The sequence below is a fragment of the Coregonus lavaretus genome (genome assembly GCF_964263955.1).
Source record: "Coregonus lavaretus genome assembly, chromosome: 20".
NCBI lineage: Eukaryota > Metazoa > Chordata > Actinopteri > Salmoniformes > Salmonidae > Coregonus > Coregonus lavaretus.
In genome coordinates, this window is record NC_140007.1 from 46,403,762 (window position 1) to 46,417,459 (window position 13,698).

The window sequence follows — 13,698 nt, forward strand, 5'->3', positions numbered from 1 at the left end:
ACAGGCCTCACCATGGGAACAGGCCTCATCGCTCAGTTTCCTAACCCTTGTTCCTCGAGTACCCCCCCCCCCCCCAACAGCACACATTTTTATTGTAACCCTGGACAAGCACACCTGATTCAACTCGTCAACTAATCATCAAGCCCTCAATGAGCTGAATGAGGTGTGCTTGTCCAGGGCTACAACAACAATGCGTACTGTCGGTGGGGGTGCTGGAGGACCACAGTTGGGAAACACTGTCACATCTTAACACAGCTTGAAAGTTACTTTGGCCAAACCATGGGAATGACACTAAAACAGCTGTTCAGAATGGTTAGATTAGCACTCAGCACTCTGGGATTCAATTAACACTAGCGAGGTAACGACACGACATTTGGAAGGGTGGCCTGGCGAGTCTAAAGAAGCACGGACATTCCTTTTCAATTGTATTTGAGATTCATTTAAAATGTGGAATGTTGACTACTTGACATACCAATCCCCCGCTGACAGTTTCTCTCAAATGTTTTCTATTTCCTGATGCACAACATTAATTGCGATAAAAATATATTTCACAGGTAAACATTTATTGTTCCTTGATAAAGACGGAGTGCCATCTAGTGGTGAAAATAAAGCATCACAGACAATTCTACAAGTTGCCTCTTCTAAAAAAAGGGTAATTTTTGTTAAATTCTGAGATTTAGGGCGCAGGCAAACTGGCCCGTTGATTTTATCCGTATCCATGATTTCCCTTTGCTTTCTCAATGGGAGTCGTACCTTGACGGTCAGTGGAGATGACGCGTCCATATATTATCCATACCATTTCCAATTTTTTTGTTCACAGAGGAAAAAGTCCAGATGAGTTTTGACGGGCCGACAGAGACGATAGCCAATTAGACACCGGAACGGATTCATACAATTTGTTTACATCCCTGTTAGTGAGGATTTCTCTTTTGTCAAGATAATCCATCCACCTGACAGGTGTGGCATATCAAGAAGCTGATTAACCAGCATGATAATTACACAAGTGGTAGGCTTGATTACCAACAATGACGAGACACCGCCTACAGGGAGGAGGTGAGGGCTCTGGGAGTGTGGTGCCAGGAAAATAACCTCTCACTCAACGTCAGCAAAACAAAAGGAGATGATCGTGGACTTCAGGAAACAGCAGAGGGTGCACCCCCCCTATCCACATAGACGGAACCGCAGTGGAGAAGGTGGAAAGCTTCAAGTTCCTTGGTGTACACATCACTGACAAACTGAAATGGTCCACCAACACAGACAGTGTGGTGAAGAAGGCGCAACAGAGCCTCTTCAACCTCAGGAGGCTGAAGAAATGTGGCTTGGCACCTAAAAGCATCCTGTCGGGCTGTATCACCGCCTGGTACGGCAACTGCACCGCCCGCAACCGCAGGGCTCTCCAGAGGGTGGTGCGGTCTGCCCAACGCATTACCGGGGGAACACTGCCTGCCCTCCAGAACACCTACAGCACCAGATGTCACAGGAAGGCCAAAAAGATCATCAAGGACATCAACCACCCGAGCCACTGCCTGTTCACCCCATTATCATCCAGAAGGCGAGGTCAGTACAGGTGCATCAAAGCTGGGACCGAGATAATTAAAAACAGCTTCTATCTCAAGGCCATCAGACTGTTAAATAGCCATCACTAGCACATTAGAGGCTGCTGCTGCCTATTGAAATCACTGGCCACTTTAAGAAATGGAACACTAGTCACTTTAATGTTTACATATCTTGCATTACTCATCTCATGTATATACTTTATTCTATAGTCTTAGTCCATGCCTCTCATTGCTTGTTCATATGTATATATTGTTAAATTCCATTTCTTACTTAGATTTGTGTGTATTGGGTATATGTTGTGAAATTGTTAGATATTACTGCACTGTCGGAACTAGAAGCACAAGCATTTTGCTACACCCACAATAACATCTGCTAAACGTGTACGTGACAAGTACAATTTGATTTGACAAGTGCACCTTAGGCTGGGGACAATAAAAGGCCACTTTAAAATTGGCATGCTGACTGCAGAAATGTCCACCAGAGTTGTTGCCAGAGAACTTAATGTTAATTTCTCTACCATAAGCCGCCTCCAATGTCGTTTTAAAGAATTTGGCAGTACGTCCAACCGGCCTCACAACTGCAGACCACGTGTATGGCGTCGTGTGGGGCGAGTGGTTTGCTGATGACAACATTGTGAACAGACTGCCCCATGGTGGCAGTGGGGTTATGGTATGGGCATTCGTAAACTACGGACAACAAACAATTGCATTTTAGCAGTGTCAATTTGAATGCACATAGATACCTTGACGAGAACCTGAGGCCTATTGTCGTGGCATTCATCCGCCGCCATCACCTTATGTTTCAGCATAACGCACAGCCCCATGTCGCAAGGATCTGTACACAATTCCTGGAAGCTGAAAATGTCCCAGTTCTTCCATGGCCTACATACTCACCAGACATGTTAAGTTAATATTTTTGTTCAGTATACATAATCACTCACTTGGAGGTGGGCACACATATGTTTGACGACCTACATCAGGGTTCTTCAATTCCGGTCCTGGAGGGCCGAAACACTTCTGTTTTTTATTTCTACCTGGTAGTTAATTGCACTCACCTGGTGTCCCAGGTCTGAATTAGCCCCTGATTAGAAGGAGAGGATGAAAAACAGAGGTGTTTCGGCCCTCCAGGACCGGAATTGAAGAACCCTGACCTACATGGAAGCAGACATGACAATCAGATTTTTTAAACCATTGGTTGAAACTAAGAACTGGGGATTAGAAATCCAGGGCTTAAAAACAAACGTCATTGTACGCTGATGATTCATGTTTTCTTTTAAATCCACAACTTCAATCCCTCCACAGCCTCATAGAGGATCTAGATACATTTTCTAACCTCTCTGGATTACAACCAAATTATGACAAATGTACTATATTACGTATTGGATCACTAATTTTTGGATCATACAATTTTTACATTACAATGTAGGTCAGTTTTTTTAATTATGAGAAAAAAAAGATTCCATTTTATTTGGAACGGCATGCCAGACAACATCAAACGGGCCTATTTATATAATGACTATGAATTCGGAGGACAGAAATTATTAAATATTAAAGCATTAGACCCATCACTAAAAGCTTCAGTCATACAAAAGTTATACTTAAATCCGAACTGGCTCTCTAGCAAATTAGTAAAATTCTCACCCAATGTTCAAGAATGGCCTTTTTCCCTTTTTCAGATTACAACCTCACTTTCAGTTATTTGAAAAGGAAATAATCTCCCAAATATCACTTTCTAAAACAAGCCATAGAAAGTTGGTTGCAATTTAATTTAATTTAATTAATTTAATCCTCCAGAAACGACAGAACAAATAATGCAACAAATATTGTGGTTAAACTCATATACTAATTGACAACCTTATACTAAATATACTAAAACTACAACCAAATAATTGCAGCATTACCGCAAAAATGGAAGAGGAAAGTGGAAGGGGGAAAAAGTAAGGAACTTGTCTGTCGGCCTTGCATTAAAGAACATAATTGGTTAAAGAAAATTGTGATAAAGTATACCAGTTTCATTTAAGGACCAAAGGATTGACAGCCGTCCCATATAGATTGCAAAATAGTTGGGAAGAGATTTTTGACGTACCGATTCCATGGCATAGTGTTTATGAAAAGATGCGCAAAATGACGCCGGATTCAAAACTTAGAATTTTTTCTATTTTTATTATTATATAGAATTCTTGCTACCAATAGAATGTTATTTATATGGGGGAACAATCTTCCCAGCTCTGCAGATTTTGCTACGAAGAGACAGAATCATTAGATCATTTGTTTTGGTTCTGTCCATTTGTAGCTTGTTTTTGGACACAGGTCCAGGAATGGCTGAAGGATTGCAATATTTACCTGGAGCTAACCCTGCACATAGCACTACTGGGTGATCTGAAAAGTCATAGTCAATCGATCAATAATATAATAATACTTTTAGCAAAAATGTTTATTTTCAATTCACAATCTGTAGAAACAATGAGAATAGAAAGGTTCAGAACTTTTGTAAAACATCACAGTTTAAATATATATGGCAAATAGAAATCCTATATGGATGGTGTTAAGAGATGGGATGTGTTGAATATAGTTGAAGGATGGGACTAATAACAAGAACTAATGTACAGCATACCGTGTCCATAATAAGTATATAGGTTGTAGGTTGGGAGCTTTTGTGAAAGAGCACAGTTAGAAAGATATGGCATATAGAAGCAAACCGGATGGACATCATGAAAATGATCGGAGAGGTTGAGGGTAGAGGAAGTTCAGGAGTTAAAAATATAATTATTGTAAAATTGACTGTGTCCATAAAATGTATATAGTATGTATAAGCTGGAAGTAGAGGCCTAAGCATTGTTGTTCACTAGTTTTACTCCAATTAGGGAAAGGGTGGTGGGGTTGGAAAGTAATAAAGGGGAATATTTAAGGAAATTAAAAGTTACAATCTGCAATATTAAAAAAAAGAACTGGGGTTAGGACTAATCATCTAAGAGTAATAATGACGCTTGAAACAAATTCAAATTGGTTTTTTTATTTTACAAAGAGATTCCAGAGCTGCATCTCCCAACCTAGAAGTTCCTGTTAGGGAGAGGAAGAGGGCATTAGGTCACATGGGTGAGAACATTACATCTGGGTGTGGCTGCAGTAGTAGAACCTGACCAATAAGAGTTTAATTTAGGCAAATGCTGAGGAGTATTTCTGTCTGTAATAAAGCCCTTTTGTGGGGAAAAACTCATTCTCATTGGCTGGGTCTGGCTGCCAAGTGGGTGGGCCTACCCATGGCTCCGCCCCTGCCCAGTCATGTGAAATCCATAGATTAGGTCCTAATGAATTTATTTCAATTGACTGATTTCCTTACGTGAACTGTGACTCATTAGAACCTTTGAAATTGTTGCATGTTGAGTTTATATTTTTGCTCAGTAAAGTAAGCATTTTGGGTGTGAGAAATAGTTTTATAGCATGACATTTATAACATTTAGTATGCTTTAAATAATCATAATAATGCCATTTAGCAGACGCTTTTATCCAAAGCGACTTACAGTCATGTGTGTATACATTGTTGTTGAGATTGTTAGCCAAAACAAGCTCAATAACAATGCATGCACAGACTCCTATTGAATATGCATTCACCTCTATTGTGAATATTTTCTTAAATTTACCCAGTTTATCAAGAGATTTACCATTCAAATAAATTATTACCGTTATGTAGTTTGGTAAAAAAAAAACTAATCCATTAATGCATACATTTAAAATTTAATGATATTGAACTAATTAGGGCTCCCAAGTGGCGCAGTGGTCTAAGGCACTGCATCTCAGTGCTAGAGGCGTCACTACAGACCCCCTGGTTCGATTCCAGGCTGCATCGCAATCCGGACGTGATTTGGAGTCCCACAGGGCGGCGCACAATTGGCCCAGGGTCGTCAGCCTTCGGCCGGGGTAGGCCATTTAGCAGACGCTCTTATCCAGAGCGACTTACAGTTGGTGAGTGCATAACATTTTTTCATACTGGCCCCCCCGTGGGAATCGAACCCACAACCCTGGCGTTGAAAACGCCATGCTCTACCAACTAAGCTACACGGGACCATTGTAAATAAGAATTTGTTTTCACTGACTTGCCTAGTTTAATAAAAAAGGTTAAATATTGTTTCTTTATTTTTTAAACTCTACAGATCTGTCTGGATTAAATTCTATGACTTTGGCTAACATGCCTTTTTTTTGTTGCTGTGGCGTTATTGTTTTGTATCGAGTATCGTGATACTAAACCTGGTATCGAAGTCCAAATCTTGGTATCGTGACCACATTAGGCTGAACAAGCATCTCGCTACACCCGCTATAACATCTGCTAAACACGTGTGACAAATAAAATGTGATTTGAACACAGCCCAGCAGAGACAGAGCCTGTATTTACTTTGACACCCTATTCCCTATTTAGTGCACTACTTTTGACTAGGGCCCTATGGAGCTCTGGTCAAAAGTAGTGCACTATACAGGGAATAGGGTGCCATTTGGGACGCTCAGACGCACACAGAGCCCGTACTTACTTTGACACGATGCTGTCGGTCTTAGCCAGCCTCAGGAGGGAGTCGTCAGCCTCACCCTGAAGGCCGGGGATAGCGGTTTGTTAGATAGTTCCCCTTTTATACACACACACAGACTCACCTCACATTGTTAACACCGTCACACAGAAAATAATGCACACTATCAAATGGTGACTTGTGTGATAAATGTGCGAGTGACTTCCTCTCCTGAATTAAAAAGGATGTCATCTGAACAATCTAGACTTTGGATAAGGGAGGTAGTGCAGTGTCAATATACAGTGCATTCGGAAAGTATTCAGACCCCTTGACTTTTTCCACATTTTGTTACGTTACAGCCTTATTCTAAAACTGATTAAATTGCTTTCCCCTCCCTCATCAATCTAGACACAATAATGACAAAGCAAAAACAGGTTTTTAGATTTTTTTGCACATTTTATTAAAAATTAAAAACTGAAATATCACATTTACACAAGAATTCAGACCCTTTACTCAGTACTTTGTTGAAGCACCGTCGGCAGCGATTACAGCCTCGAGTCTTCTTGGGTTTGACGCTACAAGCTTGGCACACCTGTATTTGGGGAGTTTCTCCCATTCTTCTCTGCAGATCCTCTCAAGCTCTGTCAGGTTGGATGGGGAGCGTCGCTGCACAGCTATTTTCAGGTCTCTCCAGAGATGTTCGATCGGGTTCAAGTCCGGGCTCTGGCTGGGCCACTCAAGGACATTCAGAGACTTGTCCCGAAGCCACTCCTGCGTTGTCTTGGCTGTGTGCTTAGGGTCGTTGTCCTGTTGGAAGGTGAACCTTCACCCCAGTCTGAGGTCCTGAGAGCTCTGGAGCAGGTTTTCATCAAGGATCTCTGTACTTTGTTCCGTTCATCTTTCCCTCGATCCTGACTAGTCTCCCAGTCCCTGCCACTGAAAAACATCCCCACAGCATGATGCTGCCACCACCATGCTTCACCATAGGGATGGTGCCAGGTTTCCTCCAGACGCGACGCTTGGCATTCAGGCCAAAGAGTTCAATTTTGGTTTCATCAGACCAGAGAATCTTGTTTCTCCTGGTCTGAGAGTCCTTTTACTGAGGAGTGGCTTCCGTCTGGCCACTAGCATAAAGACCTGATTGGTGGAATGCTGCAGAGATGGTTGTCCTTCTGGAAGGTTCTCCCATCTACACAGAAGAACTCTGTGACCATCGGGTTCTTGGTCACCTCCCTGACCAAGGCCCTTCTCCCCAGATTGCTCAGTTTGGTCGGGCAGCCAGCTCTAGGAAGATTCTTGGTGGTTCCAAACTTCTTCCATTTAAGAATGATGGAGGCCACTGTGTTCTTGGGGACCTTCAATGCTGCAGACATGTTTTGGTACCCTTCCCCAGATCTGTGCCTCAACAAATATTTCTGAGCTCTATGGACAATTCCCTCGACCTCATTGCTTGGTTTTTGCTCTGACATGCACTGTCAACTGTGGGACCTTATACAGACAGGTGTGTGCCAAATCAACTGAATTTACCACAAGTGGACTCCAATCAAGTTGTAGAAACATCTCAAGGCTGATCAATGGAAACAGGATGCACCTGAGCTCAATTTCGAGTCTCATAGCAAAGGGTCTGAATCCTTATGTAAATAAGGTATTTCTGTTCTTTATTTTTAATAAACTTGCAAAAATGTCTAAACCTGTTTTCGCTTCGTCATGATGGGGCATTGTGTGTAGATTGAGAGAAAATTAATTGAATCCATTTTTAGAATAAGGCTGTAAAGTAACAAAACGTGGAAAAAGTCAATGGGTCTGAAAACTTTCCAAAGGCACTGTATGTCCCTGGATGATAAAAGATAGTTGTTGCCAGTGGGGAGTAAGGCTTACCTATAACAACCTTGCTATGGAGGACACAGCAGAGCCTCAAACCAAGCCTTGCTGACAACGGCCTGCAACATCGCCTTGTGTATGGTTGCAAAATTCCGGTAACTTCTCCCAGTAATCCTGGTTGGAGGACTCAGAAAATCCAGACTCCTCCAACCAGGATTTACGCAACACCGAGGAATTTAGGTAAAATTACACCGGAAAATGTGCAACCCTCGTGAAGAAGAGAAACCTACCATTCTACGGATGGCACCGCAGATAGCGTAGGTCTTGAACTGGCCATTGAAGCGACCGCTTGCCTTGTCAACCTGCAATAAGAGACGGAATTAGTACAATGAGGGTATCATGCCAAATAGTGTCCCCCCCCTGCGTCACAATGGGATTCACATTTTAGTCATTTAGCAGACACTCTTATCCAGAGCGACTTAGTGAGTGCATACATTTTCACACTGGCCCCCCTATGGGAAACGAACCCACAACCCTGGCGTTGCAAACGCCATGCTCTACAGGGGATTCAAGAAGCTATTAGCTTCCATTGCTAGGGCCTTTGCTAGAACACGCCAAATTCTGCCCCGGCTACGTAATTAATAAAAAATCAAGATGGCGTTCGTTGCAATGCCAAAATTACGACAACATTCAAAATCAACAAAGCACTACCGTTAGCGGAGCTGCTTCGCAATATATTATTTCACTAAAGTGACAGCTATGGTTGATGAAAATAGAGTATTTTCGTATTTTTACAACAGAGAAAATCTCACTCACCTTTTATCACAAATGGCTGACAGGAAAGAGAGCGCGTCGCTACCGGATGTTAAATTTCTACGACCCGTGTCGCAAGTAATTACTTCCGTATGGAAATATAAAAAACCAAAATGTGGCTTTTGTGCAAATATTGTGTAATTATTTTTTTTTGAATGGAATACAATGATCCACAAACCACGTTATGCGAGTAAAGTCATACCATATATAACAAAATCCCAACAGCTGTAATGGTAAAATGTTATAAATGCCGACAGATAATTTGTTTGTTTGACATGGTGGGATCTTTTGATCTGTCAGTTTCCCTAGCTAATTCGCTACTTTTCAAACTGACACGGTATAAACAGTTTTACAGGCTTCAATGTTTGGGAAACCCTGTGGTCATCTTTCTATAGGAGCTGATCCGTCGTCGGTATTGTGAAATTATAATGTTACGGTAAGATGTGTTGAGAAAGCTGATCCGAGAGCAGAGCTGCCTTTTCTTTCGATCCCATCAGTTTCGACGCGCTCTAACAAACGCGCTTAGCGACGGTTCTCTCTGTGTGCCGTTTTGGGAAAATGCATCGTTAAAAAACACTGGTACACCTAACTTCCATCGCTATAGGTGAAACCGGGCCCAGATCAACGAAGACAACTGGGTGCGTTTCAGTCGAGGCTGCTGAGGGGAGGACGGCTCATAAATGGCCGGAACCCGAGCAAATGGAATGGCATCTGGAAGCAATGCGTTTGATATTTGGATACCATTCCACCGAATCCGCTCCAGTCATTACCAAGAGCCCGTCCACCCCCAATTAAGGTTCCACCAACTGTCCTGTGGCTCAGATGGAAACACTATCCCCCTATGTAGTGCACTAATTTTGTCCTAGTAGTGCACTACACAGGAAATAGGGTTCCATTTGAGACGAAGACACTAAAGTACATTATGAAATTTTGCTGATGCGTCAAAGGTCCAGAGTTCTGTAGCTACTGCCATTTAGTTATTACCTCAGCAATGTTAATCTGGATGGAGGCATGGTCCTTGGCTCCGATGATTCTGTTGCTTGCAGAGCTGAAAGACACAGGGGTCACAGCAAGTTGCATATATAAATCAGAATTACAGGACCTCTAGCTAATGTTATTGAAAGCTTTCATCAACACAAATTAAAATTATGTATCTAGACATTTCACAAACTAAGTTTGCTCGTTATCGTAGGCCCATTTAGCTACCTAGCTAGTTACAGGTGTGGCGCTACGGGGTACTCACCATTTACGCGGGACGTACAGGTCCACGAATTCACCGGCATCGTTCTGCATTCTGGTTTTGGGTGATGATCGGTCACTCGATCTGTGAGTAGCAGAGAAAAAAATATTAGCTATTGATCCGCTAGCTTGCTCCACATGGAAGTTCAGTACCCTGCCCTGAACTTCAGTCACGGTCACTAGCTGCGCTACCACCCGGTTACTCTACCCTGCACCTTAGCGGCTGCTGCCCTATGTACATAGTCATGAAACACTGGTCACTTTAATGTATACATACCGTTTTACCCACTTCATATGTAAATACTGTATTCTATTCAAGGCCTATGCTATTTAAACATTGTTGTACATACATTGTTGTACATATACCATTCTTCAGATATACTACATATTCTAACCATATTGTCTATAGATCCATCACATATATATTTATACGCCGGACTCCTAATATGTCTTAATTCGATTATTTTACTTTTTAGATTCGTGTGTATTGTTAGACATTACTGCACTGTTGGAGCTAGGAACACAAACATTTCGATACACCCGCAATAACATCTGCTAAATGTGTAACGTTACGCGACATATTCAATTTGATTTACTAGCTAACAGACGTCAATTAGCTAGCTAGCTTAACTTGTTAACGTGCTAGATAGTTAGCCAAGCATGGCAACGTTAGGTAGGGAAAAATAACAATGCGCTTATTATGGTCAGAATTCAATACACAATCATGTTTTTATCAAACTGTCTCTGGTGGAGGGGAGACGTTCATAAGCAAATACGAAGCCATGTGAACATTTGCCTTGACGCCGATGTCTCCGGCATGTGGCAGGCACAACCGTAGCATGCCGACAATTTTTACCATAAAATGTGCCAAAATTACGACAACATTCAAAATCAACAAAGCACTACCGTTAGCGGAGCTGCTTCGCAATATATTATTTCACTAAAGTGACAGCTATGGTTGATGAAAATAGAGTATTTTCGTATTTTTACAACAGAGAAAATCTCACTCACCTTTTATCACAAATGGCTGACAGGAAAGAGAGCGCGTCGCTACCGGATGTTAAATTTCTACGACCCGTGTCGCAAGTAATTACTTCCGTATGGAAATATAAAAAACCAAAATGTGGCTTTTGTGCAAATATTGTGTAATTATTTTTTTTTGAATGGAATACAATGATCCACAAACCACGTTATGCGAGTAAAGTCATACCATATATAACAAAATCCCAACAGCTGTAATGGTAAAATGTTATAAATGCCGACAGATAATTTGTTCGTTTGACATGGTGGGATCTTTTGATCTGTCAGTTTCCCTAGCTAATTCGCTACTTTTCAAACTGACACGGTATAAACAGTTTTACAGGCTTCAATGTCATGGTGCACAATCAGTACACGACACTATGCTCATCATGTCTTAGCAGGATCAGATGGTGACAGGGGGTCCCAGCAGGGTCAGACAGCCAGGGAAGACCAGTCGACGAATTTTGCAGTATATTTTAACAATCAGTGAATGGATACAAAGTCCCCATCTTGAGTTGATGGGTAGGCTACAGTCTGGCATCTGGGAATAATGGTCATTTCAATTATTGAACCATTGATTCTATTCTTGGTTAATATAATGTATAAATGTACACCAAGGTAATTATTTGTTATGCCTCGTGAGCAGGAGCAGATGGTGACAGGGGTCTCATCAGGGTCAGGCAGCCAGGGAAGACCCGTCTGTGACGGCACAGAGGTGAACTTTATTCTCTCAGTGCAGAAAACACTGGACAAGCAAGAAGCTTCAAAGATTGAAACTAGTTTAAGGCAGTCTGATAAAGCTCTTGTAGTGTATGAAGAATTATGACAATGTTTTCAAGTGGAACCTGAGAAGATGTTTATTCAGTTTTAGAGGGATCCGTTTTAGAGTGACACCCCATAGAACAGAGGAAGTCTGTTGGGTGGAGACAGGTGATTGGTCAGTATGGGAAACCACCCATATCCTGGTAAAGATTATATATAGTACTGGGTAGAGACAAAGAAGAGCAGAACAGACATATTCTTTTGGGACACTGTTCTCCAGATGCTGCAGACGTCTGTAAATTTATGCTGAAATCTTGTGATATAAATAAAACTTATAATCAATGTACAGTATAAGCGGACTCCTTGGTTTCACAGCATAATTAGCAACGTTAACTCGACACTCTAAAGTTGATTTCCAAACTTGTATCAAGGATTGATAGCGGCTTTTCCCGATGAAACAAAACATGTAAATCAAAAATGTGAGGAAGACCTGGGAGACGCTATTGATGATGATGAATGGATACAGATATGTTTGAATGCCCAGTCATGTTAATATAATCTCAGACATAAATTACAGCAGTTTAAGACCATCCATAGAATGTACTATATGCCAGTTAAACTGAATATCATGCATTCAGAAATGTCATTCTTCTGCTGGAGGTGTAAAACACAAAAGGGGACATATTGTCCATTACCAACCTTCCAATTAATGGCAATGCATTTCTTAGCCGCTATAAATGCTAAGTTACACCATTTCTTTTGATAACAGTGTGCAGTATCAACATTTCCAAGCAAACAAAAACAGGGAGAATCTGTAGACATTCTGAGATAAAATAACATACTCTTTGCCAGAATTCAGCCAGCCTTCACAAGACCATAACATATCACTTAAACATATTTAATAATGGTCTCTTACCTAGCTTGATGACTGGGGGCATTTTTTCGTACTTTTTGGTTTTCTAAATAGAGACGGCTAGAAGGGCCATGGGTCATATTAGATGGTGTAGAAATTCAGGAAATTAGCATTAGATGCCCCCAGAAATGGGAGGACCCTCAGACCCCCCACCAAGTTATGTCCCCCCCCCACTTCTAAAACCAAAGTTGCACCCCTGCCACCTGGTATATAGGTCCTGGATGGCAGGGAGCTCAGCCCCAGTGATGTACTGGGCCGTACGCACTACCATCTGTAACGCCTTGCGGTCGGATGCCAAGCAGTTGCCATACCAAGCGGTGATGCAACCAGTCAAGATGCTCTCAAGTCAAGATGCTCTCAATGGTGGATCTGAGGGCCCATGCCAAATCTTTTCAGCCTCCTGATAGGGAAGAGGTGTTATCGTGCCCTCTTCACGACTGTGTTGGTGTGTGTGGACCATGATAGATCCTTAGTGATGTTGACACTGAGGAACTTGAAGCTCTCGACCCGCTCCACTACAGCCCTGTCGATGTGAATGAGGGTGTGCTCAGCCCTTCGTTTCCTGTAGTCCACAATCAGCTCCTTTGTCTTGCTGACGTTGAGGGAGAGGTTGTTGTCCTGGTCTCATCATTGACGGTGGTAGGTGTCGTTGGCAAAATCGCAGTGCTAGCTGTGCCACCAGAGATCCTGGTTCGAATCCAGGCTCTGTCGTAGCCGGCCGCAACCGGGAGACCCATGGGGCGGCGCACAATTGGCCCAGCGTCGTCCAGCGTAGGGGGAGGGAATGGCCGGCAGGGATGTAGCTCAGTTGGTAGAGCATGGCGTTTGCAACGCCAGGGTTGTGGGTTCGATAATGTATGCACTCACTAACTGTAAGTCCCTCTGGATAAGAGCGTCTGCTAAATCACTAAAATGTAAATGTAAGAAATGCATGTCGGTGTTGTAGCATGCCGCCGGAATATCTCTTTCTCTCTCTGGGGCCTTAGCTTCTCTTTCTTTATATACGGTGCATTCTGAAACTATTCAGACCCCTTGACTTTTCCCACTTTTTGTTACGTTAAAGCATTATTCTATATTT

General features: G+C 42.2%; 1 protein-coding gene across 2 annotated transcripts; it reads right to left on the bottom strand.

The window, feature by feature from the left end:
• Nucleotides 1-4,553: 4,553 nt before the first annotated feature.
• On the bottom strand, nt 4,554-11,012 carry LOC311147905 (small ribosomal subunit protein eS21-like; the record flags this gene model as incomplete). Of its 2 annotated transcripts, XM_084184741.1 has the most annotated exons (6): nt 10,937-11,012; nt 9,930-10,010; nt 9,671-9,734; nt 8,164-8,235; nt 6,080-6,135; nt 4,554-4,616 (listed from the first exon to the last, which is right to left on the bottom strand). In XM_084184741.1, the coding sequence occupies exons 2-6, from the start codon at nt 9,977-9,979 to the stop codon at nt 4,607-4,609; spliced, it is 252 nt and encodes an 83-aa protein (XP_084040867.1). In that variant the 5' UTR covers nt 9,980-10,010; nt 10,937-11,012. The 2 variants fall into 2 exon arrangements, with proteins under 2 accessions (XP_084040867.1, XP_084040868.1); XM_084184742.1 differs by lacking the exon at nt 4,554-4,616 and having other exon boundaries at nt 6,076-6,135.
• Between the last annotated feature and the right edge of the window lie 2,686 nt (nt 11,013-13,698).